Below are 24,468 nucleotides of genomic sequence, written 5' to 3'. Positions count from 1 at the left end.
GACTTCAAGCTCGGCGCCGAGCTCATTGGCGCGCGCATTCTCAAGGGCTGTCCGAAGTGGCTCGTCTTTGTCGAAGGCGTCAACGCCCAGCACACGGTCGTGCTCGACGGTCAAGAATTTGGCTACTACGACTGGTATGGCGGCGGCCTCCAAAAGGCCGGCGACTACCCGGTCGTCCTTCCGACCGCCAACAAGCTCGTGTACGCGCCGCACTACTACAACCCGGCGGTGTTTCCGCAAATTTACCTCGTGGGCGGCGGCAAGACGCTTCCGAACAACGCAATCACCAACTACACGGAGCTCGACGACGAGAAGCTCTTGGGCCGCGTCGGGAAGACCATGCACCACATGTTTGGCTACCTCAACGACGGCAAGGGGCCCGCGGTGGTCCTTGGCGAGTTTGGCGGCCTCTACACGCAGGATCTGCACCCGAAGAAGACGACCCAGCGCTGCTCCGAGTACACGATCAAGACCATGGTGAGCGAGAGCTATGCCGGGGGGTATATGTGGTGTCTCAACCCCGAGTCCGCGTACCAGTACAACCCGATGGACACGCCGGGCAACTACATTGAAGGTCTCCTCAACAAGGACTGGCGCTCGGTGAACGCACCGTTTCTCAAGGCCATGAACGGCATGGACGCGTTCCCAGACCTCAAGATGACGCCGTGCTTTCCTACCGATCCCTAGTCAGCTTACTAAACCAATACTAGTACACTTGTAAATCCTAGTGCTAGTGGTACGATCACTTCGTTCTGGTGCGCATCTCGTGGCGCCGCGAGACCAGTGTGCCGGCCTGCGCTATCGCTTCGCTTTCGTCAGAGAGGGAAGCTGCTGGCTTCAAAGTCGAGCACAGTAGACACTGGTGAGCTACGTGTACGTAAAGCTGGGGCCGCGCTCAATCCTTATTGTTTTCAAAATGACTCCACCTCGTTGCCACCGTAGGTCGCAGTACCGGGACAAGTCGAGCGGCAATAGACTTGCCGCATGGACGACGATGCAACCCGATTACTTCTCACTCCCACGAAGGCGCGAGCAAGGGACTACCTGTATTACTTGCTTGGTCACAAGCTCCTCGCTGGTACTTGTGGTTGCTGTGCCATTTGCAATGCGCTTTGGACTGGTCCTGGCAGTCTTCTTCGTGTCAAGCTCCGCGCCTGTATAGACACGACTGTAGGTTGCGGGACATGTGGGTCGACACCACAATTCGCCTGCGTAAACACCATAAACACACTCGTTTGGACGACGACGAAGCATGGAAACGAGCTGCTACGTGGATCCAATGCTTGGACCCTTGGTAGACCCCAAGGCCATAGCGCTTTGTTGCAGCAGCAAACGCATAACACTAGTCGTATGGCATCAGCTCTCGCCCACGTGGCTACGCAGCGTTTCGCCCACCACCGTTCGCGATCTACGAGTACCAAAGGGCGCAGTCGCTTCCTCTCTGTCGATCGCTGACGCCATGCGTGTTGCTATGCAGCGAAACCACTTGAACGTGCTGTCACCGACTTGCCGCTCGCTTCAACGTGATCGCTATGTGGTCTGAGGCGCCATTGCCATACGCTGCAGACACTGCAATGACGGCCGCTCGTACCTCGATGGACGTCCATCGACGAGAGGATGCGCTGCCTCGTCGTCGTCGTCCATGTCCTTGCAGTCACTCTCCGCCCGGCCGATGGTAGCATGGACCAGCGCCGTCGTCAAGCGCTGCAAAAACAAGCCAGGTCTTTTGCCATTGGTCAAAAAGCCAGATCGTTTTGGACGGGCGTTCCAATACGCGTCGTGGATTGGCTATAATTCCAACGCGAATGCTTGTGATTGGTAGAAAGGCAGCGCCAGTAATCGGCAGTGTTTACATCTGCTGAGGTCCTTCGACGCCTTCCTCACTTGTCGATATTCCAGCAGCAGCAATATGGACTTGGTGCTCGCGGCCGCGGACGAGTACGTCCTCACGCCGCACGTGTACCCGGCGTCATGGCCGGCCGACGACGTCTACCGCCAAGCCATCTCGCTCTTCTTCATCACGATGCTCGGCGGCTACGTCCTCTACCTAAGCTTTGCGACGCTGAGCTACCACTTTGTGTACGACAAGGAGTACATGAAGCACCCCAAGTTTCTGAAAAATCAGATCTGGCTCGAGATGAAGGTGTCGTGCTCGGCGATTCCGGTCATGACGCTATTGACGCTGCCCGTCTTCCTCGCCGAAGTGCGCGGCTACAGCTTCCTCTACGACGACCTCGACGAGTATGGTTACCCGTACCTTGCATTCAGCATCTTTTGTTTTATGATGTTCAACGACATGGCCATCTACTGGATCCACCGCTGGCTGCACCACCCGCTCATCTACAAGCACGTCCACAAGCTGCACCACAAGTGGCTCGTGCCGTCGCCGTTTGCGAGCCATGCGTTCGACCCGCTCGACGGCTTTCTCCAGTCGACGCCGTACCACATTTTCATCTTTCTGATGCCGCTTCAAAAAGGTATGTCGACCAGATCTTGTGCTATCTGGATTTCTCACATTGCACACATTCTAGTCGTGTATCTGGGCCTCTTTGTGCTTGTCAACTTTTGGACCATCTCGATCCATGACGGTGACTTTGTCATGGACAAGATGCCGTGGTGGTTTGAGAAGATCGTCAACGGCGCCGCGCACCACACGGACCACCACTTGTTTTTTACGGTCAACTATGGCCAATATTTTACGCTCTGGGACCATCTTGGTGGCTCGTACCGCGAACCGAGTCCGTTCACGGGCACCGGCCCCCTCGACGACGTCAAGAAGATGAAGGCCAAGGCCGCGTAAACACCCTATTCTTCAATACACCACCATTCTGCATTATGGACCGCATCTCGACTGCTATAGCAACATCTTGGCCGTTGCGAACGAAGCGCGATGTGGGCGAGACGCTCCACCTTGAGCTAAGCGCTTGCGGCTTCGGCTAAACTCGACTCGATCCGGTGGCTAGAACGTTCTTTCGTGGCGTCTCCAAACGACGGTACTCGGCTTTGCGACTGCCCTGCATTGCTCGGTGTGTATAGGGTTCTGGCGACTCATTGTTGCTGATGGATTAACCAGCTACATGTATGAACCTGGCGCGTTCCGTGCGCCACGCAGATGCCACCTCATTGTACAAGCGCAGAGGCGACGGCGATGGTTCTAAACCGTTGATCTCATTCGAGGGTATGAGAGTCGAAATGGCAAGGACATGGGCAGAGCTCTTCCAAGCGTCTCCTGTAATTGTACGCGGTGGGACTTGAGCAATTCTTTGGCTTTTTGATAATGAGATTGTCTGGATCACTGGTCAATCAATCCGACTGGCACACATGAGCAAGTCGATATTGGCTAGACGTTTACAGCACAAACGCGTAGCTTTCTTGTCGTTGGGTTCGAAGCCGTGCATTGTCCGTCATATGAGGGTTATACGTATTATATGTATATTAGCAAGTCGCGAAGGATGAGATAAATAAGAGTCCGCAGCGAGGAGGTCGCTTCAGAGCAGTTGCAGTAGCGGCGCTTGGGTATGCAAGAGGCGCTCGAGCGCCGCAACCGCCAAAGAGGTCGTCTCGGGGTCGCAGAGCGCACTGGCAATCGAGAGGCCGACAAAACATAAGACGGCAATGATCGGTGCGTTGATGGCCATGATGCAGATAAGCACCAAGGCGACGGCCGACGCGAGCTGCGACGCTACGTCCAGGAGGAGGACGAGAGGCAGCGGTAGGGAGGCGTTGGCGAGGTTGTCCGACATGATAGAGGCGTGTGGTGGGCAGTCGAGGCGGCAGGAGCAGAAGTGGCAAGCCAGCTGCTACCTTCAAGAACCGCCATCGCCGCGGGCAATCAGATCTGGATCGTAGCGGTTGCGGCAACATGGATATTCCACCAATCCCGAGGCGCGATTCCGTATCCAAGTCACGGATTGGTTGCATATTGAATCTTTTGTACCCAATCCACAGCCGCACAATGTGTAATCGAGCAACAATTGGTTAAAATGCAATTTCGATGCAGAGAGCCGACAACCCGTTTGGTCTTTGGCCCCGTGGCCATCTCCTGGCGACGACCAGCGACTAGACACCCGCAAAGAATCAACAACAACAGAAGGAGCTGCGTAAGACGCCACGATGCCCATAAGCGTGCTCAGGTGTCTCTCAGTGCCCCTTGGACGCACCGTACGACGCAGTAACCCTGTCGAGCACTTGTTGAAGAGACGCTACACTCGGCTTTCGTATGCATATTTATGGCCGCGCACCTCGATTGCATCTCGTCCCACTGTGTGGCGACGCGCCGCCTTTGCGACGACCAGACCCCACCCCAGCAAAACACTTCCTTGGTCATTGGGCTGCTACTTGGTGCGACAAAGTCGACAACTCTGTTGCTATCGCAGTTTCCCAACCAGATCCACGAGACGCGTCCAGATCCAATTCTAGTTTGACCAACGTGCCAAATCTTCTTGCGAGTTGAAGTTGCCGCTCGACCTGATACCGTCCACATCGAGCGAGAGGCGACATACCGGTATCAAATCAAGATCGTGTCCCTTAGCAGCACGCTCCGTCCTCTCGACGACAATATGTACAGTGCTTTAACTAGCATTTTCTACTTCACCAATGCTGCTTACTCTACTACGCATCTACTCTATCGCATACACATGTCCTTAGCCCATGGTTTCGTCCAAAATGTTGCGGGACACGGGCATATGCGGCCGCAGCGGCGCGCGTCGCGGCAACTCGTTGATGGCCAGGCCTTCGATCGCACCTGCGTCCACCGGGGCGTGGACGTACACGCGCTGTGCACCGCCAGACACGTCGGTCGTTGATAGTGGGAGCATGGGCACATTGGTTGCAGCCGCGGGCAATGGCAGCACCCACTGCTGCCTCTGCACAAGCTCCAGGAGCGACCGCAGCACAGGGCTTCCTGCGAGCGTCGACGGTGACCCGACGAGCACGAGTTTCTTCTTGGCGCGCGTCAGCGCTACATTGATGCGCCGCCAGTCCAAAAGCAGCTCGCCAACCTACCATGGTCTCGTCTGCTGATACATTGAAACTTTTGCATGCGTACCGTCGGTGTCGCATTCGAGCGGACAAACGACACGATGATCGCATCTTTATCCCGGCCTTGGTACTTGTCGATGGTTGAAATCTAATTAGTATCAATCTATCAACACCGAGTAGCAGCTTGAAAGATGCTGCGATACCTCGACGGGCGGGCCGTGGTGGTGTGTCTGGAGGTAGTGGACTTGGGACCGGAACGGAGAGAGCACACCAATGTCTATGGCGCCCGCTTGCTGCAGCGCACGGACGACCTGGAGCACTGCGCTGGCTTCCACGGGGTTGACGATGCCTTTCGACTGCCGGGATTCGTGCAAGCCCAAGGCATCCGTGTCTAAAAACACTACGCTGACGCTCGGCGAGAGCACATGGCTCAGCCAATGCGGTAGCGGTAGCGGCGACAGCTCCCACGGCGCGATATGCGCACTCGTCTCGCCGCACTTGAGTTGGTGGTTGTAGATAAGGTCGTTGCAGAGCAGCATGATATCCGGATGCATGCGGTACTGGTACCCGAGCTGGACGCTTGCACTCGGGTGGGCCTCGCCCAAGCGTTTAAAGAGACTTACGTCGAGTCCGCCCAATTTCGCCTTGAGCGCCGTCACCAGTGGCGGCAACTACATCCTTCCACCATATTACCCTACCCACGACAGGAAACACCGTGTACCTGGTAGTGGTCGCCCACCAAGCAAAACGTATCGGCGCACCGCAGTGCACCCAGCAGCACGGGCTGCGTGATCTGCGACGCTTCGTCGACGATGCAATAGTCAAAGCGCCGCTTCGAAAAGAGCACATGGTTGGTGCCAAGGCACGTGCAGCCGACGAGTGTCGCATTCACCATGACAGTCTCAATCGCCGCGGTCGTTCGCAGCGGGTGGCACACAGTCGAGAGCAAGTGAGGCTGTAGCCTTGCGTGCACTTGGTCTTTCGAGCCGACGCGGAGCATTGGCACGTTGAACTCGAGCAATTTCAGCAGTAGCGTATCGACGGCCGAGTGCGTATAGCTCGTCACGAGCACCGAAAAGCCCAAGTGCAGCAAGAGACGCACACACATGGTGATCGCCGACGTCTTGCCTGTGCCCGGCATGCCGAGGATCAACGCATAGTCCTTGGCATGGAGCACCTAGCCTCTTGCTTGAGAAACCAAATCGAAACGACGCGTTCACACCTTTTCAATCGCACGCTGCTGGTCGGGGTTCATGCGTAAGAAGTCGTTGTAGAGGGCTTCGTAGCGCGGGCTTGTCGGATGCGCGATCGCATGGGCTTGGAGCATGCCCAGCGTCGTCGTAGGGGCTAGAAACCGAGGCGGTTCAAGGCGGCAAATCAACTTGCGCCGGACGTCGTCGCCGCACTTGTCGGTCTCGGGATCGAGGGGTGGTCGAAGGAAGCGGGTCGGATGGACGCCGGCCGAGATACCGTGCGGCGACGGGCCGACAAAGAGCTGCGCGAGGTTGCGCTTGGCTTGCAAGAGGCCCCACGACACCATGTCCTTGTCCATGCGCCAGTGCGGGTGCGCGCCCACGACCGAGTCGCCTTGCAGCACGGCGCGTGAGATCGGCGCAAACAAGGCGATTTCAATGTCTTGGTCAAGCAACGCTAGTGTACATCATGGCCATATAGTCATTTCTTTGGCCATTTCGTTGAACTTAGTACCTGTGATGCGTCCTTTGGCTGTATGGAGAAGCAGAGCGGCGTCCGACTCGCAGCTCAAAATGACGCGATCGTCGACGTGAAACTTGAGATCGGTCGAGGCCAGTAGTGTCCGAGATCGCAGCCGGAGCGTCTTGGGCGTCACGTTCGCGAGGCTCAAGTGCAGCAAGCACGAGCCATTCGCAGCACGGTCGTCGTTCGAGTTGAGCCAGAGCTGCTGGACTGCGGTTTGGCTCGACCGGAACTCGAGGTCCACGAGCCGATTCCACGTGGCAAAGTACGCGCGCTCGTCTTGTAGCAAGTGGGTCGTGTGCTTGGCAAACACATCGACGGCGCCACTAGAATTGATACATTGATACAAACAAATCAAGCAAGAAAAAACCTGGTCGCCGCCGTGCCCATCTCTTCGGACGCGTGGTGAAGCATGCACTCGGCCGCCGAGAAGCAAAAGCCGCAGTCGCGCGGCTGGCGGAGCATGGGCGGGTACACGCTCTCGCCTTGGTACTTGGCCATATTGGCGGCGTGCTGATTCCGTGCTTGGAGCAGCGCACGGGCGATCGGCATCTCGCGTGCAATTAACAGCGACTCGGTCTCGAGCAGGTATAAGAGGAGACCCTCCGAGCACTCTACTCAGGTTCAAACTCCATGAGCAACAAATAAATCAATAAAATCCGACGCTACCTCGGTACCGCTCTTCGAGAAGGAGCGAGTACAAGAGGACTTGGCCGTGGTGCTCGGCGAGCGCATACGCCTTCTTGCCGGTCTTGAGCTCGAGCGGTACGATGGTCTTGCGCGTGCCGTTCTGGAGCACACGGATTGTCGCGTCCACCGCGCCTTTAAGACCATATTTGATTGACCACAGCGGCTCCTCCGTGGCAAGAACCGCCTCGAGACGCAGCGTCGCGTTGCCGACAACGACGCCGGACGTGTGGAGCTTTTGCAGCCAGACGTGCATGCTCTGGAACGACGACCTCATTTCTTCGGCCGCTTGGGTCTCGGTGATGCCCGACTCCAAGCACTTGAGCAGACTACATGTTGCAAATGATCAAGTTGATACGTTCTTGATACAATAGACCTGTCTTGGATGATGCTTTGGCTTTGCTCAATGAGGTACGGGATCGAATGGTAGCCCGACTGCAGCGCGCGTTCAAAGAGGTCGTGCTTCATCGTACCCACAAGCGCCTTTGCACCCGACGGCTGGTTCATCGAGAGCGTCTGCTGGAGCACCGCCATGCGACCGCAGCGGAGACTCGACGTCACGGCGGTCGGCGACACCTACTCGGATACATGGATACTTGGATAGGTTGGTTAGTGTGTACGAGGATATCGGGGTGCACGATCACGAGATGGGCGGCGTTGCTCGCAATGAGGGATGACGACGTACGTGGCGTTGTCCAGATGAAATTGAACGTATCGCCGATGACGAGCGGCGTGCCATACCAGTCGTCGGCCAAGACGACGTCGTGCACGATAGCGTCGTCGTCGATGGCGCGAAGCAGCAGCTTGCGCTGCGCATGGTCCGTATGGGCTTCAAGCGCGACGAGCCGAATGTAGTCTGTGGGCTTGGCGCGCACTGGCGTCACGGGCGCTGGTGGCGCGGTCGTTGTCGCCGTATCGGGCGCCACAGGACGTGCTGGATCTCGACCTGGACCGTCTTGTACGTGTCGCTGTACGCTGTGAGCGGGCATCGCAGGCATGGCAGGCGTCGTCGTGGGCGGGCGCATGACTTGATGCAGTGGGTTGCGTGGTACGACCGCGGGGCTCATCCCAGAGCGCGGCTCGACGATACGGGACGGACCCATGGGGCTGGCATCCAGTGGTCGCGCCTGCGCTTTCTGGTCGCGCTCGAGCATCTGCTGCGTGGCCTGGATCTCCATCTCTTCCAGGATGCCCCATGCTTCTTCGGTAAACTCCTCGTCGTCCATGTCCACATCGGGCATGGTACTGGTCGTCGCCGGTGGCTCGGCAGGGGCGGGTGCGGGAAGCGTCGTCGGCGGGCCCTTCTCGGGCGAGTCGGCGTACGCATCGTCCATCTTTTGCAGTATCGAGAGCAGGTTCTGGTCTTCGTCGCCGCCGCCTGTCTTGCGCCGCTTCGAGCGGGCTGGGGGCGACGTAATGGGCACGGTCGGAGGTCGGAGATGCTTGTCCGGGCTGAACGCGATATGGCGTGTGATGCCATCGGGTGCGCCTACGATCTTCTTCTTGAACTTGAGCTTGGAGGTTTGGCTCTTTTTGTTGGGCGACGGGCTCGTGATCAAGCTCGTGACAAAGCCTTGCAGCTCGGTCGCGTTGACCTGCGGGTTGCTGGCGCCGCTGGGCTTGAGCTTCTTGTCGCTTGGCGACTCCTTCCAGACGACGCCCATGGCCTCGTCCTTCATGGGCGACGCGCCGGCGACGTCGTCGTCTCCGCCAAAGATCGCTGCTCGCTCCATCGGGATCCGGCCGGCAGGATGAGGACGCGAACGCAAGTGCAGTCGTATCCGGACATCCGGATATTACCGTTCACCTAAAGGGGTGGTCGCGCGACCCCACTTTCGAAATGAGATCTCAAATGCCATCGCATGGGCCGCAACGAGCGCATATAACTGCTATAGACGCAGCGCATCGACGATGGAGGTATAGGCTCAAGGGTTTGCAGCAGCCAACGTACGTGGATTCTCTACTGGACGCAAGCACAGCAAATGAAAACGACCAACTCTCAGAAATTAAATACAAGGGGTGGCACAAACACCCCCTTTTGTGAATACAATTTCCGCAAGGTCAAAAGCACACAAGCCGCAGCATGGCACTCCAGCTCCGGTACCCCGAAGAAGCCGACTTCCACTCGCGCACGTTCATCGACGACGAGGAAGCGCCCGCGCCGACGCTGGCCGACGCCATCTTCCGCGTACGCGAGCTGCCTGCCCACCCATCCTCATGCATCATTCTGGCGTAGTGGAGTCCGAGCGTGCGAGCGGACCTCGCGCGCCGCAGCGAAACCTGCTTGACGCCAGCGCGCTTGATCGTTGCGACCGGCGCCGAGGCCACAGCGTTCGGCAAGACCATCTCGCAGGACGCGCCCGTGCTTGGCACGCTCGTTCTCTCAACGACGCCGATTGTACAGGCCTCTTGCATCGTCGTCACGCACCAACAGCATCCTCCGTAGGCGCACACCACCTTTGGCGCTGGGCCCGCCGCGGTCTGCGCGCTATTGGCTCTCACGCCCGAGACGCTGCTGCTCCTCGCGCCGCTCGAGGTCGCCGAGCACGACGTGTGGACGTTTGTCGATGCGCTCTTTGCCCACGTCGCGCCGCAGGAGGTCGTGTCGTTGAGCGCGCTCATGTCGGTCACGTACGACGCTACCTTGCACGACGGCTGCGTACTCTACCAACTCGCCTCGTCGTCGTCGTCGCCTCTCTCGGTACGCATCTCGATTCAATGTCGGAGCATCACCAAGATGCACAGGACGTGCCCATGCTGTCGGCGCCGCGCTTCGTGACGGGCATTCCTGCCGCGCTCCTGACCCACGTACGCTTCTCGCTCTCTTGTCGTCATATGCAGTAACGCTGTTTCTAGTGCACCCTTCGCCGTCGGCGCGCCGCCGTGTTTGTCTCGCTCCAGCACCCGACCACATCGCTGCTCGAGTCGACGCGCTGCTTTGGTCCGCTCCAGACGCACCTCGGGCTCATGTCGGTCACCAGTACCAAGCGCGTTGACGACGCCACGACCAAGTCGTTTGAGAGCTTGTACATCTAGTCGGTACTTCGATCCTCGAACAACTCGTAGTTTTTGTTTTTAGCACAATTAAAACACATTGCGTAGTCGGTCGTTCTCATCGTGCAGACGTTTGTTTTCTGCGATGATGGCTTGGAGCTGCTTGGTGACATCCTGGAGCGCCTTGGTCATCTCCGTCTACATTACGAAGACATGGGATGTCTCTGGCTGCAAGAGGCGACAAGTACCTGCTGGGCCTGGTGCTGCCGAAGCACCTCCAGATGCACATTGGCAATCTCGTCCGAGAGCGCTTGCTTCATCGTCTCGAGCTCGCGCTGCAGCCACTGCTGCGTCGATGTATCAAGCTTGGTCGACGGCGCATGGTCATGGCTTTGGTTGGTGGTGGGCCGCGCGTCCGACAAGACCTACCGTACACGAAACGTTGACGACGACGAGGTAGGAACACGTCGCACCGGTGGCACGAGGGGCGACGACGGCAGTGACGACGAAGTGCTGAGCTCCTTGGGTGTCGCGAGGTGCTGGAGCGACGACTGCATGCCCTGCATACTGAACGAATGATGTTTCTTCATCTTGGGTCGACTGTACGGATCGTCCATGCTGCGCACCTACGGCGATTGAAAATGTAAAAAAAAAACGCGGCTTGCGAGGTTCGAAGCGGGGACCTTGTCAAGGGACGACCCAAACTGAAGAAAGTTGACACTCTCGGGCTTTTGCGCGTCGATCACATGCACAGAGAGCGGTTTGGCCGTCCGACGCATGTCGTACAGCAGAATATGCCCTACAATATGATAAAATCGATAAAAAATCATGGCGGTCGGCGAGGATCGAAGTGGACCTGTCGACGTGCCCGTCGCGAGCGAGTGGCCGTTCGAGTAGAGCGAGATGGACGTGATCGGGTACGGTCCTTCGAGGCAGTTCATTTCCCTAGCATCGTCGATGTATGTGTCATTATCGACAATGGTGTACTTTTTCTGGGCAATATCGCAAAACACGATGCGCTTGTCGAGGCCTGCAGTCGCAACCAGGTTCTTGCTCACAGGTGAGAAGGCGAGCGACGTCGCTGGCGCCCAGTGCTACGCATGTATGCATCCTGACCATAAGGAAAGCATGCGTGCGTACGAGATGCTCAAAGCTCGAGATGACCGACGCGGTCGCTGCATCCCAGACCCGCAGCGACCCCGAGCCGTAGACGGCGCCGACCTTGTCGCGGACAAACGGGTGTGGTGACGACTGGAGGAATTGAACCGGCGATGTCTACCCAAAGCTAAGTTTGCCATGTTACGGCAAAGCACGCGACCTCGCCGTCGACTTGCAGGACGTTCGACTGCATGCCATTCTGCGTGTACAGGTACACGACGCCACTACATAGATGCATCAGACGAGGTGTAGCGAGGCAGCCGCCTACGCTTCGCTGCCGGCGACGACGTGTTCGTCGCTCTGGCCTGTAAACGCGAGCGTCTGGATCGAGCTGGAGCACTCGGGGAAGACGTGCTTGAGCTGCTGGTGCTTGAGGTCCCAAAACTAGCAAACACGAGAGTCGCGCCGTAGACGAGAGTGCAAGAGAACGTACGCGGACGACGCGGTCGGCGCCGCCGCTAATGAGGTAGCGGGACCCGGCGCTGAACTGGACGGCGTTGATGCGCTGGCCATTGCATGAGCCGCGGATCCAGAGGCAATTCGATGAGTGTACCTTGTCGGGCGACGAGCCTTCCTGCAGATTGCACAACGACGGCTCGCGCGCGGTGAGCGTGTTGATCGAGAGAAGGCCGTTGGCGAACGCGCTCGCCAGGATACGATCTGCACGCAGCATGAGCATGGTGGAGGAGCCATGAGGCCACCGTACTGTTGTGGTTCCAGACCGCGCAGGTCGCCGTCGTCTCGCTCGCGCTGCTGATCTTGCGGCCCTCGCGCAGGTTGCCGCCCTCGACGTCGAAGATGCTGACGGCGTTCCCGGCCGCGGCCGCGAGGAGCATGGTCGATGCTGGGGTTGCTGGTGTTGGTCGTGTCCGGATACCGCCGGAAAAGCATTGGCTAAACGCACGCCACCAATTGGCCTCGGGCATGCAAGCTCAACGCTACAGTTCGGTGCGTTGGAGTGCCTTCATCGAGCCAAGATGGGCACTGATGCCAGAGCAGAGACAGGACCAGAGATTGAAGACCGTCGGCCGCAATACTATGATTGACGCTGTCGCTGCACAGAGTACCCGTTGTTTCTATTCGCACGCAACTGGGCGACCTTGAAATCAACACGTTTCCGACGTATTTTACACTGGTGAGATTGCTTTCACACCCATACAAAACAAGAGCCATATGGTTTTCAACGCGGTGTGTAATATTCTGTTTTAAACAGTGAAAATAGCAGCTGTATAATACACCCTCCATTTCAAAATGGCGTAATGAATCTCGCGCTCACCTTCCTGTAAACGGCCAATATATATAGTACCGGTAGCAAGCGTCGCTCCTCTTAAGCTGAGCACCTCCGCGATGTCCACGTCTCAAATGTGCGCGCGTCTGATACGACTGGTGCTGGCGCTTACTTTTGGCGCGCACCAGAAATAAGCGGCCACATGCCACGATTAAGCCACGTAAGCAATGCCCGTCAAAGAACGCGTGTAATTCCTCACGCCGATGTTGATTGGTGCATATTTTTATCGGCGCCAACATATTGGCCAATGGCATCGGCGCGTCTGGCGGGGCGGCCGTCGGTGGCCCCATATTTAGAGTCGCGTCCAAGCACCGAGATGGCCGAAGCGCAACTCAACACGATCCGGAAGCTCGAGGCCAACAAGGCCTGCGCCAACTGCGACGCGCTCGCCAAGTTTGGCCACTCGAACATCTGCGAAAAGTTCAAGACCTTTGTCTGCAACAACTGCAAGAGCGCGCACCAGAGCTACAGCCACCGCGTCAAAGTACGCATGACCGTCGCCTTGTCAATGCCATGACGAGCAGCATGATGATTAGAGCGTGACCATGTCCAATTGGACGAAAGACGAAGTCGATGCGCTCAAGGAAGAGAACGGCGGCGGCAACGCCGTCGCGCGCCGGACGTGGCTCGGCGCCTACGAAGACGGCCGCTCGATGCGCAAGCCGACCGAGTCGGACCACGTCGATGTCTTCAAACGCTTCATCAACGCCGTGTACAATGACCGCGCCTTCTTCGCCGAGGGCGCGCCCAGCCGTACGCCAGGTAGCACTCACACTCGTCGTATCTCGACTGACCATGAGCTTGATGAGTAGCGCCATCGTCGACCGCATCGTCCTCGTCCTCGTCGTCGGCTCGGAAAGTGAAGGAAGCACCTGCAGCGCCCAGTACGTACCCATACCGACTCGACGAGGATGCCATAGTGTGATCTCGTAGGCGCGGACCTGCTTGGCTTTTCGCCGCCAACGACGCCGGCGTTCGAAGCCTCGTTCGAAGCCTTCTCGGCCCCGGTCGCGCCGGCCTCCTTTGAAGCGTTCTCGGCGCCGGTCAAGCCCCAAGTCGCGTCGCCAACGTTCGATGCATTCTCGGCACCTCTCGCACCCGCCCCGTCGTCGACGTCGTCGTTCGATCCGTTTGGGTTTTCGGCGGCGCCGTCGTCATCCTCGTCGACGGCGTCGTTCACGCCGACGCCGCCGTCGCTCTTCAACGCACCAAGCAGTACGACGACCTCCGCCAACACCAACAATGGCGGCCACTGGTCGGCGTTTCAAGGCGCGCCGGCCGCCGACCCGTTCGCAGCAGCGATTCCTCAGTCGCTCAACGCAGCAGGCATGCCGACTGCGTATTCGAACGCACCCATGTCCGGACCTCCGTCAGGCGGCCACAGCATCAGCTCGCTCTTGGCCCCAACCATGGTCGCCAACCCCCACGCCGGCTACGGCCAACCGCACACCGGCTATGGTCAACCGATCACCGGCTACGGTCAACCGCAGGCGCCGTATGGCCAAGGATACCCGTCGCAACCGACTGGCTTCGGCTACAACAACGGGTCCGCGCAAGGCTATGGCCAGCCACCGCAGCAGCAATATGGGCAGAGCTACGGCGCGCCCCAGGCCGGCGGTCGGGACCCGTTTGCAGGACTTGCGTTCAAGTAACGAATGTAGTACTTTCAACTAGATTGACGCAGCACGTCAGAGCAGCTCTCTCGCAACGGAACGTAGGGCTAGGTATAAACCGGTACTTGCTAGTGCGAGTGGAAGAGCTTCGTACAACGACTGGACACTGGATTATAGAAAAAAGGTTGATACAATGTTGATAAAAGTATTGAGGGTTTGGCCCTCAGATGGTGTTGCTAGGGGTAGGGTAGTTGGAAGGTTTCATCTGCCTCGTCACCCCTCTCAATGCAGACAAGATGTACACAAGATGTAGCACCCGATGAGGCAGCTGCCTCGTGGCAACTGCTTGTACGCGGAGCATTGCAGAGTTTGGTTTGTACGGACTCGATCGCGTTGGCGTTGGCGAGTATCAAGTTGATACGAAAAGGCCGATCTGCGTTTCTTTGTCTACTGGCGCAGCTATAAACTATTATATTAACGAGATAATCCTAGTCGTGGTCGGTACTCGGCGCGTCGAGGAGCTGGTTCTCCTCGGACGGCGGCGACGACTCGGGCAAGAAGACGTTGATGACGTGCGACGACGCGCTCCCGACGCTCGTGCGCAAATGCCGGTAGAAGAATGAGAGCATCGGCACGTTCTCCAAGACCGAACGAATGTCCCAATGGTCCGTGTGGGAAATGACCTAATAATGTGCAGGCTAAATGCGTATGTTCGGCAGGATCGAAGTCTGTACCTTTTGGTCTTCGAGCTCAATGACCGTAAACATACGCAAGGCGCCGCCCATGTACTCTGGGAACGGCTTGAGCTTGTACGTGACCGTGCTAGCACAAGATGTCGATGAGCCTCCGCCCCAGCTGGTCGCATCTACCTGTCAATCGTAAGGATGCTCACGCCCGCCATCGAGCCGCGGATCAACGTCGCATGCGACTGCGCGACAAACGACGGCAAGACGCGGAACTGGGCGGCCACCTTGTCGCGGCCCGAGACTAGACGCGCATGAGCGGCGAGGCCATGGCGGCGAACACGAGGGTACCTTCGACCAGCGGGTCCGAGAACGTCGCTTCGGGATGGTACAGCTCCTGGATGATGGCGTCGACGTTGGTCGTGCTGTCATAGAGCGAGAGGATCTTGAGCGTCATGCGCTGGGCCATGCCCATCTCGGGCTTGCTGCCGTCCTTCCCGTTCGCACGTCGCTTGGACATCATCTTGAAGCGGCTATGTATAGAGGTGTGAAAGCGCAAGTTGCGGCCGCCCAGAAGCACTGTGACGACCGCACTTTACCGGAATTTCTCCATTTTACTCAGATGCGCATACAAACACTCAGTGTATCGAACCAGGCGGTTGAGAAAATACGCAAAAATTCCCCCTAAGTACGACGTCGCACCCGGATTCGTCAACAAGGTGCGACTGCAGAGAAGGACGACGGCGACGCGGCCACGGACTTGCCGCTACCGCTTGCAGTAGCCATGGCAGCGATGGCGATGGCTCGCGCCATGGCCCATGGCGGCGACGGCGTGGCATGGCCATGCATGCCAGGCGTCTTGTACAGCCTTTGGCGGTCGAGCAGCGGCCAGCAACGCTGGCAGGCCCACAGAGACGTGTGTCATGGAGCCGACGCCAAGCGCATCGTAGCACTCTGCACTGTATCTTGCTGCGTTGGGGCGGGATGCCACTATTGCCGTGCATGTCTCTGTCAATGGCTTCCGCGCGCCTGCTCCGCTCTCCGCGAGATGGCATGCGGTACCATTCCAAGAAGTAGTTGGATCTCTATTCCTGTGTACATACACTACGTGGGTCGCGCTGTCTACGCCGGCGACGGTGGCCGCTCGCGGCTGGCGGTAGCGACTTCGAGGAGTAGACTGAGGTAGTCTTCGCGCTGCTTGGGCGTCGGCAGCTTTGTAAAGTCCAAGTGCGACACCTGGATCACGGTCCAGCCTTCTAGCTGGATGTGGCGCATCTTGAGCAAGGTCGAGCCCATGAGCCATCTACGCCAAGCGACAAGACTACAAGGGACCATAGACTTTGGCAGGTGTACTGCTCGGTCGGGTTGCGCCGTAGCTGGTAGTGCATCGGGCCGTTCACTTCAATGCCAATCTTGGCGTCAACCAGCGCAATGTCCAGCGAGTACCTAATGCATGCAAGGTCCATGCCTGCATAGCGCTCGTTGGAAGCGTACCCTTGGGACAGCACATGTTCGTTCGCGTGCTGGATCTGCATGCGCTCCAGTGTCGTCGAGATCTGCCGGTGCAGATGCGACGAGATGTTGGTGCGTTGCTAGTCGGAGCGTTAGGCACGAGTTGATACGTTGATACGAAACAAATCGACCTGCTGCATGAGCTTGGCCTTGAACGTCTCGAGCGTCGCGTCGGGCAGCCGTGGGGTACCTATACGCGACTGTCAAGATCATAGTCATTCGCAATATAAGACTATCGCACCAGGCCAGTTTTCGAGGTGGACTTGGTACACCTGGGTTGCAAAGGCCATGCTCGGGCTCTTGTGCGTCCTCGCTGTCTCCAAGAGCTGGGTGGCGACGCCGACATGCGGGACTTGGGCGACCGCGCACGACCACGCGAGCATGCCGAGGAGCTCGGGCGTCAAAACCGGGTCCGTCTGCGCAAGGACATAGTCGCTCACACGCGTAAAGAGCTCGGGCAGCCACGCCTGGGCACTTCGATCCTACGAAAACCCGTGCTTTTTCACAGACGAAAGCTTGAAATGAATGGACGCTACCGCGGCGCAGAGCGACGCAAAGCCATGCAAAAGATGCACGAGCCGCTCGGGCGTGATGCGATCTTGGTCGAGGCGGTAGAGCACTTGCTGTGCGAGGCTCCTATATCGAGAAAAATGTCAAAATTCGGGAAAATTCGGAAAAATTCAGAAAAAATAGGAGCGTACGCCATGACGCCGGACGGTGCAAGCTGCAGGCCGATGAGCGACTTCATCAAGCCGTGGAGGAAGCGCGACGGCACGAGATGCAAATGCATTTGCACGTGCCGCTCGAGCTCGTCGACAAACGTCCAAAACCTACCCCTCGCATAAGGAGGCCTGGACAATAATGGACAAGTTGTCTGACGGACCGTGTCGAGTAGATGAGCATTGTATCCAAATGCAGACGTTGGTACTTGGAGCGCTCGAGTGCAATGAGCGTGTCGTCGTCGTCACTGTCGGACGACGGCATCGACGCCATCGCCCCCATGCGCTTGCGTTTCTATTGATATCTTGATACAAAGAATGGCCATATCGATAGGACATTCTGTCCACAATCCTACCATGGCAAAGATCTCGCGGTGCGTCTGGATGTGAAACATGGCAAACCGCTGAAACGCTGTAAGGACATTGACGTGGTTGAGCGACCGCGGGTGCTATGGTGCGGGGAGGAGGCTGTTCATCGATCATGCGCCATGGAGGTAGCTACCTGCGCTTCCATGAGCGAGAGCACTTCGGCGCCCGACTCGGCGAGGAGCAGCTTGGTGTTGAATTCTTTAAAGTCGGACGTCGGGTCCTTCTTGGCCGCGCTCTGCGTCGTGTCGTGGTCCTATGAGATGTCGGATGGTGCAATACGACTACTCGTCCAGTTGCGAAAATGAAAAACGTACTTGGCGAATGTTGAGGACCGATCGAAGCTTGGGCGACGCCGTCAGCTGCGCCAGCAGGTCGCCCCATCTACAAGGCCATGGTACCATCCTTATCGGGCAACGCGATGCTCTTGACGTACGACGAGAAGCGAATCAAGTCCGAGGGCAGCCCGGACATGGACACAATCGGGCTGGAGCCGAGCGGCAGCTGGAACGAGACGTTCTTGGCCGAGAAGAGCGTCGCCTCTTGGCCGCGGACATTCGCGCGCGTCGCAACGTCTTGGTCGCACGCGCAGCAGCGCAGCTTGGCGTGCTTCCAGGGCTCCTTGGGCGACCGCGGGTGCGCCGCCGTCTTGACGTTCTCGAGTGCAATGTTTTGGAAGCTCGCCACGTGCACGCCCTTGAGCCTACGCGCCGGCTAAATATGGTCGGCGCATGTGGCGTACCAGTTGAGGAAGAAGAGGTCGTGCGTGGCGACGAGGACGTTTTCGCACTTGCCGCAGACTATCGACATTGCTCCATCATGAGGCGTGGCATCAGCGGACGTATGCACCGAGCTTGGCGGTGCTCTTCGTCGGCTTGGGGTACTCGCTTCCGAGCAGCGACCGCCGCTGGGTGCTCAAGCTCCGCCGCAGCAACATGTTGAAAGCAGAGCAATTCCGTTTGGACCAATCATACGCGAGTCTGCGTGGACGCTTGCTGATTGGCCCATCTCATGTCAATCGTAGTCGACGCCCTTCGACTAACTAAACATCCACGCACATCAACACGACGCCACGTCACAACTTTAGCCACCGCAAGCTGGTGGCGACCGCCATATCGTACATGGGCTTGCAGCTGGCCTTTATGACAGGGGCTTGAAAAGGCGAGAGGTGGAGCTGCATGGATCCACCATCCCAATATGCCAGGGTCCATGACCTTGCTTGATGGCACGCATCGACCGCGGGGACATGGCCGGCTGCCCTCGGCAACCTTGAGATGCAGGAGCGGCAAGGAACACGGAAGAATCCGAGGCAAGCGACAAGGGTCGCTTCGAGAAGCCATGCGTCGTTCTGCTGCAGCTGAAGTGACGAGGAGCCGGCAACCCTTGCGTCCAAGGTTGCAACTGCTTGTCAAGGGCCTTGATACGCTGCTGCCGACAGTCTGGGGCGCGGTCGCTCGAACAAATATCTTGAAGCTGCTGACGACAGTGACGCGATCCTTGCACGGTTGCCCGCTGGCGACTGATGCGACTGAATGAAGGTCGTCGGATGCGCCTTGTCGTCGTCGGAGTAGTAGAAATGAAGGGTATTTTATGGTTTATAATAAGGTCTCGCATGGAGAGGTGGGCTAGCAGGCTATTGAGGTTGGTATGGTACAGGGGCATCGGGTGATGCGACGTGTGTGAATTTTTGTCGATGGAGGGCCAGACCACAAGCGGGCGTCCATGCAGAGGGCGCGGTCGTGACGTTTACGGGCAGCTCTCGGTCAAGCTCATGGCAAACACGTCGAGCTGGAAAAACTCGCGCACGAGGGCGATGGACACCATGTTGTCGCGCTGGAGGAGGTCGACGCACGCCGCCTCGAGACGCTCTCGCCGGTCTGATAAGACCGTGTCTTGTGTGACCTTGAACCACGTCTTGGGCGGGAGGTCCATGTGGATCTCCTTGAGCTGCAGCGTCTGCGCGAGTAGCACAAACTCCGAGTAGCGCTTCTCGACCGCCCACGTGTGGTACGGCGTCTCGACCACGACGTTGTACGCAATGTACCCCTCGTCCATGTCGCGGAAGCTCGGGATGCTCACCGAGAAGGTCGCATCCGGGTCGGACGCATGCGCCTTGATGTCCTTGGGGCTCCAGAAGGTCTTGCTGAGGAAGCGCGTGCAGACGCTCGACGCTGTCGGGCTCGCGATCACGACCACGTCTTCCTCGTCGCCATCGTCGTTCGCGTCGCTCTCGTCTTCTTCGACGTCCGTCTTCTCGTCGTCATGGGCGTCATCGGGCTTCTTGGGCATGCTGGGGGTCGTCTTGGAGCTCGTCGTCTCGGTCGTCGGGACGAGGGGGACGATGAGGAGCTCGTCGAGGGTCGCGGCCTCCATGGCCTGCTGCAGCTCGAGCTGCTGGAGCTTCTTGGACTTCTTCGCGGAGCCGCGGGCGCGCTTGCTGCTCTGGATCGTGCGGACCTTGTTGATCATCGTCTTGGGTACTTGGTGGGATATTCTCGACTGCGGCGTCGGTTCCGCGTGCCACGAATATCGAGTTCCAGAGGTCTTCAAGCAGCCGAGAAAAAACAGGAGAAGCGTCTTTTTTTTCTTGTCGGATGTTGCATACAAACACACCGTGCTTATCGATCGAATTGAAGTTGCGGAAATTAATTTCAAGCCGTTTTCGCGTACCATGCAACTTCAAGCGGGCTCGGATGTATCAAATGCTGCAGAATATCCAAAGAAAAGGGCGACTAGAAACCTCTCAGAACGCATTCGTAGATTCTCGCGCCCAAATTTTACAGGTTTGTCCCAAGATCGGTTCTGGGGCAAACCGTGCCCGGGCGCACGGGCTTGAGAAGGCGAGTAGTAGGCCAGCAAGTATACCGCCAGCGTCGCAATTGTGGGCTCTTGAACAAGCGTCTCGACATTGAACGATGTCGTCCTCTCGCAGGTCTACGAGGTTGTCTTCGAAAGGAAACCTCAATTCCTCCCGTCAACCATCACGTTGCGGGACCTGCCGACTGCGTTGTAACCCGCATATGTGGCTAGTCGTGGCTTGACGAGAGCTGGGACTTGGAGTTTTCGCGCTTGTTTCCAGCAATATGATGGTTTCCAGCGTCGTTTCCGACATTTTCATTTGTTGCATATTGCATTCTTTTCTCAAATTTTCACATGAGAACAGAGGACGAAGATGTCGATGCTCAAAGGAGAAAAATAGTCGTGAAGATACTCGATGCTGCTTGGTTCTTCTGCAAGTCCGCAACGCCTCACGCAGAGGTAGGAGAGATATGGGGTCGATCGCGTGTTGGGACAATTGGGACAAACCCTCGCGGAAAGATTCGGTTGCCGTCGTCGGGGCGCGTATCAAGATTCAGTACCTCTCAAAATACATAGATCGACCTATGAGTTCTTAGCGGTGACTGCATCCTGTCCTGGAGATTCGACAGGAGGGCGTGCCACGTCATATTGAATCTACAACGGTTGCTGTCGACGGTGGCAGCTTGGACAAGATGCTCGCAGATGCAACCCAATACATTACACAAGGCAACGACGTCGTATGCTTAAAGCGACTGCCCAGGCTGGAGCTTGTGGTAGAGACCGAGCGCCCAGAACGGAAACACGTTGCGGAACGCCGTGTACGTGATGCCGCAACTGCGGTTGAAGACGCCGCAGATGCGCTCCTGGTCCCAGTCGCCACTCGAAAGCTGCTTGGACATCAAAAACTAGCCAACGATGAGTCGTCCAGCTCTTCTTCCGACTCCTCGCAACGTACCCGAATGCCCCGGCGCACCACGTCCCACTCCTTCTCAAAGCCATCTTGCGGTCCGTTCTTGCGCTCAATGCCCTTCATCAGCGCTACATCAGACATACACACGATGAGCATATGTCGTGACCCTCTCCGCAGCAGCACGCACCGAGAAGCGCCCACGCAGTCGACACCACTTGGCTCTCTTCCGTCTCGAGGTAGCGCTTGCTCACGCAGCCAAAGAAGCTCTCGGTCCAGCCGCCGTCCGCGCGCTGCTTGGAGCACACAAACTTGACCGCATCTTTGACATCTTCGTCGTCCTCGGTCGCACCGGCGCCACGCAGCCTATACGAAGTCGATGACAATGTGTCCAAACACAAAGAGACAATGCGTACCCGACAACCGCAAACCACGTGCCGTAGAGGTAGCAGACGCCCCACTTGCCAAAGAAGCTGCCATCGGCAAACTGCTGGTGGCGAATGAACGTCTCAGCGCGCTTGATGGACCGGCGAATCTTCTCGGGGCGGTAACTCGGGTACTTTTCGTGGAACATGACCAGCGCGCAGAGCGACGTCGACGAGCACTCAATGTACGAGTAGTCGATCATGATGCCGCCAAAGATGACTGCGGGATTGAGGTACTCGTACCACTCGAACCCGCGGCTCTTTTCATACGTGGGAAAGCCACCTACATGCCATTGTCCATGAGCGACCCCGAGAAGAATGTGACGCACCGTCGTCATTCTGAAGCGCCAGCAAAAAGTCGACCGCTTCGCAGTAGCGCTCAAACGGCAACTTGGTCGCAACCACATCGTCGCCGGCGTGCGCGTCGATGAGCATCATGGCCTTCATGGCCTCGCCCGTGCAGTCGGTGACCGGGTACCCGTTGGCCGACGGGCCAAAGCCCCAGCCGCCCTTTTGCTCGCTGCGCCACCAGTACGCGCGGTTTTCGATTTCATGGCGGTTCTGCGCTTGCTCAAGGTAGTGGTACGCGCGGGCGACCATCTTTGTGTTGACGTCGCGGAGGCCAAGACCCGCTTCAAAGTAGCCCTGGATCGCAAAGCTCGTGTCCCACGTGTGCGACCCGATGTAGCCTTGCATCTTGACGCCATCTTCCGCAACCCTACACAGAAAAATATGTAAAAACCCAGAATGGCGGGGATCGAACAGTGTACCAGAGGTAATCTTCAATGCGCTGCTGGTGCTTCTTGAACGCGTCCGAAGTCGGGTCGTCGACCCAGACAGCGAGCATGTTCATGACCTTGTTGACCGGCCCAATGCCGCAGTAGTTGGTCTGTTCGTCTTCGGCGTGAATGAACTGCATCGCATACTCGAGGCCACGGCGGCGGAACGGCGTGATCGCAGGCAGCAGCTCGTACCACGACAGCAGGTAGTTGGCGGCCCGCATAAGGAAGGACGGCGGGTGGTACTCGTCCAGCGGACAGTACGCGCCCCGGGCCGCCGACCACGACACTTGCGCATATGGCGTCATGTAGAGCTCTTCACGGAGTTCCTTGAGCAGCGGCGTGAGCGGCGCTTGGTACCGACGGCCGTACAAGTACGAGATAGGCAAGTAGACCTAGCGTATATCATTCATGAGCCTCCGTGACAAGAAGATGACAGATACGAATAACGTACCATGCGGCAGTGCACCCACATGCGACCGGGATGGAACGGGAACCAGGACGGGAGGCACCACATCTCGGGCGGCACCGAGTCCATGCCGGCGTAGTCGTAGATGTTGAGGACCGAGAGGTAAAACTTGCCCCACGACGGGACCAGCGTCGCGCCACCGTGGCGACGGATGAACCCGCGGGCCTCCATGCACGCGTCGTCGGTGGCCGGCACGCCTAGCGAAAGAGCATGAGGACACGCAGAATGGACGATGGGTCGTACCGAGAAGACGCAGCGCCACGTAGTTCATGACGGTGCCAAACATGGTCGAGCCCTCTTCAATGTGCATGCCCCAGCCGCCGTCGAGCTGCTGGTGGTTCTTGAGGAGGACGACCATGCCGTTCTTCATCGACTGGCCAACGTCGTGGCCCGTGATGTAGCAGACGACAACGAGGCCAGGAAGGAGAAACATCGGACCGCCATAGTCGCCTTGCCACGACCCATCCTCACTCTATCTCGCCAAGGTGCGTGAGAAGAGATAGAGAACGGAGGCGGACCTGGAGGAGCTGGTAAAAGTCAATGGCCTTGAGCAGCGCTTCTTCCACGTTGGAGGACGCGGGAGTCGTCGGCGCCGACGCCTTCTTGCCCTGGAGCATGAGCTGGCGAAAGAGCTTGTCGCCGGCGTTGGGGTTCTCGGCCGCCGAGAAGGGCGGGAGCTCGATCGTCTCGCCTAGCGTTGATGGCGTCTGAGCGTCGCATGCTTCGCATATGCAGTGTACCATGGGGACGCCAGACTTGGCGGCCACACACGTTGTCGCCAAGCACCTTGGTCTTGCCGTCGGGCCCTGTCTCGGAGCCAATGTAGCACTTCTACACAAGCGTATCGAGGACGATGATCGCCTTCGCCCATGCGATAGCGCGTACCAGGTCGGTCTTGAAGGCCACGTGGCGCTTGCCAAACTTGGGCCGCTTCCGGTTCACTTGCTCCTGCAACGCATAATGCGCAGATGAGCAATATGATGCATAGCAAGCGATGGACGTACGAGGCTCAGGATCGGGTCGGTCGCCGGCAGCAGCTTGTAGGCAAAGAGGCCGAGCATGAGGATGGGGAAGATCCCGCTGTCGAAGAAGAACTCGAGCACTTGCATGACCTCGGGCGGGACGCCCGGCGGTGCTTGACGAGCCATCGGCCGGGTCTGGACTTGGTGGCAAAACGTCAACTGTGACGCCTTGACCGTGGCACTGCGAGCGGTGTATTTTTTTTGCACCCTACGCGTCCACATACAAAGATCCAGTCGGTTTGAAAAAAATGCGTTGCTTTTTCTTAACGGTTGGCGTCGCGGTTAGCACACACGCCACGATTACGACCGGCTGGAGCTGGCGATATACACCGTGGCAGGCAGCGTGAGGGC

At 58.0% G+C, this 24,468-nt stretch overlaps 11 protein-coding genes across 11 annotated transcripts; 4 read left to right on the top strand and 7 right to left on the bottom strand.

Moving 5' to 3' along the window:
- Positions 1–727, top strand: SDRG_15161 (hypothetical protein). Its single transcript, XM_008621325.1, has one exon. The coding sequence runs from the start codon at positions 340–342 to the stop codon at positions 685–687; it is 348 nt and encodes a 115-aa protein (XP_008619547.1). The 5' UTR covers positions 1–339; the 3' UTR covers positions 688–727.
- Positions 728–1,888: 1,161 nt separating this feature from the next.
- On the top strand, positions 1,889–2,960 carry SDRG_15160 (lathosterol oxidase). The gene is made up of 2 exons (XM_008621324.1): positions 1,889–2,477; positions 2,532–2,960. Exons 1-2 carry the CDS (start codon positions 1,910–1,912, stop codon positions 2,798–2,800), a joined length of 837 nt encoding a protein of 278 aa, XP_008619546.1. The 5' UTR covers positions 1,889–1,909; the 3' UTR covers positions 2,801–2,960.
- A 528-nt stretch (positions 2,961–3,488) lies between these two features.
- On the bottom strand, positions 3,489–3,743 carry SDRG_15159 (hypothetical protein; the record flags this gene model as incomplete). The annotated part of the gene is made up of 1 exon (XM_008621323.1): positions 3,489–3,743. The coding sequence occupies one exon, from the start codon at positions 3,741–3,743 to the stop codon at positions 3,489–3,491; it is 255 nt and encodes an 84-aa protein (XP_008619545.1).
- Positions 3,744–4,500: 757 nt separating this feature from the next.
- On the bottom strand, positions 4,501–9,143 carry SDRG_15158 (hypothetical protein). Its single transcript, XM_008621322.1, has 10 exons — positions 8,004–9,143; positions 7,760–7,959; positions 7,366–7,712; positions 7,067–7,310; positions 6,688–7,022; positions 6,203–6,630; positions 5,702–6,157; positions 5,184–5,651; positions 5,048–5,128; positions 4,501–5,000 (listed from the first exon to the last, which is right to left on the bottom strand). Exons 1-10 carry the CDS (start codon positions 9,114–9,116, stop codon positions 4,644–4,646), a joined length of 4,029 nt encoding a protein of 1,342 aa, XP_008619544.1. The 5' UTR covers positions 9,117–9,143; the 3' UTR covers positions 4,501–4,643.
- A 323-nt stretch (positions 9,144–9,466) lies between these two features.
- On the top strand, positions 9,467–10,419 carry SDRG_15157 (hypothetical protein; the record flags this gene model as incomplete). Its single annotated transcript, XM_008621321.1, has 5 exons — positions 9,467–9,571; positions 9,620–9,781; positions 9,830–10,084; positions 10,129–10,191; positions 10,240–10,419. The coding sequence occupies 5 exons, from the start codon at positions 9,467–9,469 to the stop codon at positions 10,417–10,419; spliced, it is 765 nt and encodes a 254-aa protein (XP_008619543.1).
- SDRG_15156 (hypothetical protein) lies at positions 10,420–12,408 on the bottom strand. Its single transcript, XM_008621320.1, has 12 exons — positions 12,242–12,408; positions 12,089–12,195; positions 11,969–12,040; positions 11,804–11,919; positions 11,696–11,759; positions 11,518–11,652; positions 11,365–11,471; positions 11,234–11,322; positions 11,061–11,176; positions 10,851–11,003; positions 10,626–10,802; positions 10,420–10,575 (listed from the first exon to the last, which is right to left on the bottom strand). Exons 1-12 carry the CDS (start codon positions 12,369–12,371, stop codon positions 10,468–10,470), a joined length of 1,374 nt encoding a protein of 457 aa, XP_008619542.1. The 5' UTR covers positions 12,372–12,408; the 3' UTR covers positions 10,420–10,467.
- Positions 12,409–13,064: 656 nt separating this feature from the next.
- On the top strand, positions 13,065–14,630 carry SDRG_15155 (hypothetical protein). Its single transcript, XM_008621319.1, has 4 exons — positions 13,065–13,307; positions 13,360–13,585; positions 13,636–13,707; positions 13,757–14,630. The coding sequence occupies exons 1-4, from the start codon at positions 13,071–13,073 to the stop codon at positions 14,473–14,475; spliced, it is 1,254 nt and encodes a 417-aa protein (XP_008619541.1). The 5' UTR covers positions 13,065–13,070; the 3' UTR covers positions 14,476–14,630.
- Positions 14,631–14,850: 220 nt separating this feature from the next.
- On the bottom strand, positions 14,851–16,148 carry SDRG_15154 (hypothetical protein). Its single transcript, XM_008621318.1, has 4 exons — positions 15,471–16,148; positions 15,306–15,423; positions 15,171–15,258; positions 14,851–15,119 (listed from the first exon to the last, which is right to left on the bottom strand). Exons 1-4 carry the CDS (start codon positions 15,640–15,642, stop codon positions 14,925–14,927), a joined length of 573 nt encoding a protein of 190 aa, XP_008619540.1. The 5' UTR covers positions 15,643–16,148; the 3' UTR covers positions 14,851–14,924.
- A 37-nt stretch (positions 16,149–16,185) lies between these two features.
- Positions 16,186–18,681, bottom strand: SDRG_15153 (hypothetical protein). Its single transcript, XM_008621317.1, has 14 exons — positions 18,566–18,681; positions 18,459–18,516; positions 18,153–18,419; positions 18,034–18,100; positions 17,853–17,972; positions 17,707–17,799; positions 17,515–17,645; positions 17,333–17,461; positions 17,168–17,267; positions 16,873–17,113; positions 16,763–16,821; positions 16,614–16,711; positions 16,473–16,565; positions 16,186–16,422 (listed from the first exon to the last, which is right to left on the bottom strand). Exons 1-14 carry the CDS (start codon positions 18,651–18,653, stop codon positions 16,242–16,244), a joined length of 1,725 nt encoding a protein of 574 aa, XP_008619539.1. The 5' UTR covers positions 18,654–18,681; the 3' UTR covers positions 16,186–16,241.
- A 603-nt stretch (positions 18,682–19,284) lies between these two features.
- SDRG_15152 (hypothetical protein) lies at positions 19,285–20,211 on the bottom strand. The gene has a single exon (XM_008621316.1). It carries the CDS (start codon positions 20,183–20,185, stop codon positions 19,463–19,465), a length of 723 nt encoding a protein of 240 aa, XP_008619538.1. The 5' UTR covers positions 20,186–20,211; the 3' UTR covers positions 19,285–19,462.
- Positions 20,212–21,091: 880 nt separating this feature from the next.
- SDRG_15151 (hypothetical protein) lies at positions 21,092–24,455 on the bottom strand. The gene is made up of 12 exons (XM_008621315.1): positions 24,100–24,455; positions 23,981–24,043; positions 23,836–23,926; positions 23,614–23,786; positions 23,339–23,567; positions 23,081–23,292; positions 22,618–23,021; positions 22,177–22,565; positions 21,839–22,130; positions 21,613–21,788; positions 21,471–21,553; positions 21,092–21,420 (listed from the first exon to the last, which is right to left on the bottom strand). Exons 1-12 carry the CDS (start codon positions 24,337–24,339, stop codon positions 21,259–21,261), a joined length of 2,514 nt encoding a protein of 837 aa, XP_008619537.1. The 5' UTR covers positions 24,340–24,455; the 3' UTR covers positions 21,092–21,258.
- Between the last annotated feature and the right edge of the window lie 13 nt (positions 24,456–24,468).

Source organism: Saprolegnia diclina (genome assembly GCF_000281045.1).
Source record: "Saprolegnia diclina VS20 unplaced genomic scaffold supercont1.85, whole genome shotgun sequence".
NCBI lineage: Eukaryota > Oomycota > Saprolegniomycetes > Saprolegniales > Saprolegniaceae > Saprolegnia > Saprolegnia diclina.
This window is presented reverse-complemented; position numbering and strand designations above follow the sequence as displayed.

Excerpts from the sequence above, each read along its gene's own strand:
- SDRG_15160 (XM_008621324.1), top strand. The coding sequence starts at position 1,910 with ATGGACTTGGTGCTCGCGGCCGCGGACGAGTACGTCCTCACGCCGCAC. Across the intron at positions 2,478-2,531 it reads TCTGATGCCGCTTCAAAAAG|TCGTGTATCTGGGCCTCTTT; the intron begins GTATGTCGACCA and ends CACACATTCTAG.
- SDRG_15151 (XM_008621315.1), bottom strand. The coding sequence starts at position 24,339 with ATGTGGACGCGTAGGGTGCAAAAAAAATACACCGCTCGCAGTGCCACG. Across the intron at positions 23,293-23,338 it reads CGTGGCGCTGCGTCTTCTCG|GCGTGCCGGCCACCGACGAC; the intron begins GTACGACCCATC and ends CTCTTTCGCTAG. Across the intron at positions 22,566-22,617 it reads CGCATTGAAGATTACCTCTG|GGTTGCGGAAGATGGCGTCA; the intron begins GTACACTGTTCG and ends TTTTCTGTGTAG.
- SDRG_15156 (XM_008621320.1), bottom strand. The coding sequence starts at position 12,371 with ATGCTCCTCGCGGCCGCGGCCGGGAACGCCGTCAGCATCTTCGACGTC. Across the intron at positions 12,041-12,088 it reads AAGGCTCGTCGCCCGACAAG|CGCATCAACGCCGTCCAGTT; the intron begins GTACACTCATCG and ends TGCAATGGCCAG. Across the intron at positions 11,177-11,233 it reads CGCGACGGGCACGTCGACAG|GGCATATTCTGCTGTACGAC; the intron begins GTCCACTTCGAT and ends ATCATATTGTAG.
- SDRG_15158 (XM_008621322.1), bottom strand. The coding sequence starts at position 9,116 with ATGGAGCGAGCAGCGATCTTTGGCGGAGACGACGACGTCGCCGGCGCG. Across the intron at positions 7,713-7,759 it reads CAAAGCATCATCCAAGACAG|TCTGCTCAAGTGCTTGGAGT; the intron begins GTCTATTGTATC and ends TGCAACATGTAG. Across the intron at positions 5,001-5,047 it reads GCTCGAATGCGACACCGACG|GTTGGCGAGCTGCTTTTGGA; the intron begins GTACGCATGCAA and ends AGACCATGGTAG.
- SDRG_15152 (XM_008621316.1), bottom strand. The coding sequence starts at position 20,185 with ATGATCAACAAGGTCCGCACGATCCAGAGCAGCAAGCGCGCCCGCGGC.
- SDRG_15161 (XM_008621325.1), top strand. The coding sequence starts at position 340 with ATGCACCACATGTTTGGCTACCTCAACGACGGCAAGGGGCCCGCGGTG.
- SDRG_15153 (XM_008621317.1), bottom strand. The coding sequence starts at position 18,653 with ATGTTGCTGCGGCGGAGCTTGAGCACCCAGCGGCGGTCGCTGCTCGGA. Across the intron at positions 18,517-18,565 it reads GAAGAGCACCGCCAAGCTCG|TCTGCGGCAAGTGCGAAAAC; the intron begins GTGCATACGTCC and ends CAATGTCGATAG. Across the intron at positions 18,420-18,458 it reads GACCTCTTCTTCCTCAACTG|GCTCAAGGGCGTGCACGTGG; the intron begins GTACGCCACATG and ends GCCGGCGCGTAG.
- SDRG_15155 (XM_008621319.1), top strand. The coding sequence starts at position 13,071 with ATGGCATCGGCGCGTCTGGCGGGGCGGCCGTCGGTGGCCCCATATTTA. Across the intron at positions 13,586-13,635 it reads CGCGCCCAGCCGTACGCCAG|CGCCATCGTCGACCGCATCG; the intron begins GTAGCACTCACA and ends CTTGATGAGTAG. Across the intron at positions 13,708-13,756 it reads GGAAGCACCTGCAGCGCCCA|GCGCGGACCTGCTTGGCTTT; the intron begins GTACGTACCCAT and ends GTGATCTCGTAG.
- SDRG_15154 (XM_008621318.1), bottom strand. The coding sequence starts at position 15,642 with ATGATGTCCAAGCGACGTGCGAACGGGAAGGACGGCAGCAAGCCCGAG. Across the intron at positions 15,424-15,470 it reads CTCGGACCCGCTGGTCGAAG|TCTCGGGCCGCGACAAGGTG; the intron begins GTACCCTCGTGT and ends ATGCGCGTCTAG. Across the intron at positions 15,259-15,305 it reads AGCATCCTTACGATTGACAG|CACGGTCACGTACAAGCTCA; the intron begins GTAGATGCGACC and ends ATCTTGTGCTAG.